Source organism: Bactrocera latifrons, unplaced genomic scaffold, assembly GCF_001853355.1.
Source record: "Bactrocera latifrons isolate USDA-ARS-PBARC rearing strain unplaced genomic scaffold, ASM185335v1 scaffold_194, whole genome shotgun sequence".
In the NCBI taxonomy this organism is placed as follows: domain Eukaryota; kingdom Metazoa; phylum Arthropoda; class Insecta; order Diptera; family Tephritidae; genus Bactrocera; species Bactrocera latifrons.
In genome coordinates, this window is record NW_017535452.1 from 28139 (window position 1) to 29056 (window position 918).

Below are 918 nucleotides of genomic sequence, written 5' to 3' on the forward strand. Positions count from 1 at the left end.
ATTTATATGGTTTATGGCACCGCACTTTCACTTACCGTCTGATTCTCCTCATCAATGTAGCGTATGCCGAAATATGAAGTTTCGATTAAATTAAGTCTGGCGAAAACAACATCCAACAATGCCTGGCCCGGTAAATCATCCTGCAAATAAGCAAGCAGAAATATTATGTAAGCAAATCAACGTCGAAAAGTAKATATACACAAATATGTATATATTTATGCGTAATTTTATTAGGAAAAGAAAGCAGAAAAGTAGAAAAGAATATTTTCGTGTAAGGTTTGCTTCGTTAGCCTTCTTACACCACACCACCCCCTAATGCGGCAACCTCAAAGCAACGTCCGCCGTTAATCAATTGGAAAATTGTGTATTTTTTTATATTTTGTGGGTTTTTGGAAGTTTGAGATAGCGAAAATTTACAAGTTGTCAAGCTAATTTTGTTTTGTATCAGCAAAGCTTTACATATACTGAGCGTGGGTGAGTAAAATGTTATTTTCATTTTTATTTTTTGGGGTTTTTGGAAATTTGAGCGTGGGTGAGTAAAATGTTATTTTCAACCAAAATTGGCATTTAGAAAAGGCTTATAAAAAAAGAAAATGTATAACTTAATTTACTATATGCATATATTGTTATTTTCTCTTGAAAATACTGAGTTACATGGTTTCCTCGGGTAAAAAACCACCTCTTTTCAACAGTCTTTTCTCATATAAAAAAATTMTATATTTTACTACAATTTGTTATTGTTTGTAAAACACATTAATAAAGAAATTGTGAGAGTTTTCGAAAAAAAAAATATTTTAAACTCGACCATTGCGATGCCATTTCCGCTGACCTCGGAAAAAGGATGCGACTCCTTACAAGATCATGTAAAGTGAAAAAATATCTGTTTTAGTTAAAATCATGACTTAAATTTTGAGCAAA

At 31.8% G+C, this 918-nt stretch overlaps 1 protein-coding gene across 1 annotated transcript in view; it reads right to left on the minus strand.

The window, feature by feature from the left end:
- Positions 1-918, minus strand: part of LOC108967659 (band 4.1-like protein 4) — a gene marked incomplete at its 3' end in the record, with an annotated part of 72500 nt that overhangs the window by 25623 nt on the left and 45959 nt on the right. The window contains exon 2 of the mRNA XM_018931230.1: positions 36-140. Coding sequence (XP_018786775.1) covers positions 36-140 — 105 coding nt within the window. The remainder of the gene's footprint in view (positions 1-35; positions 141-918) is intronic.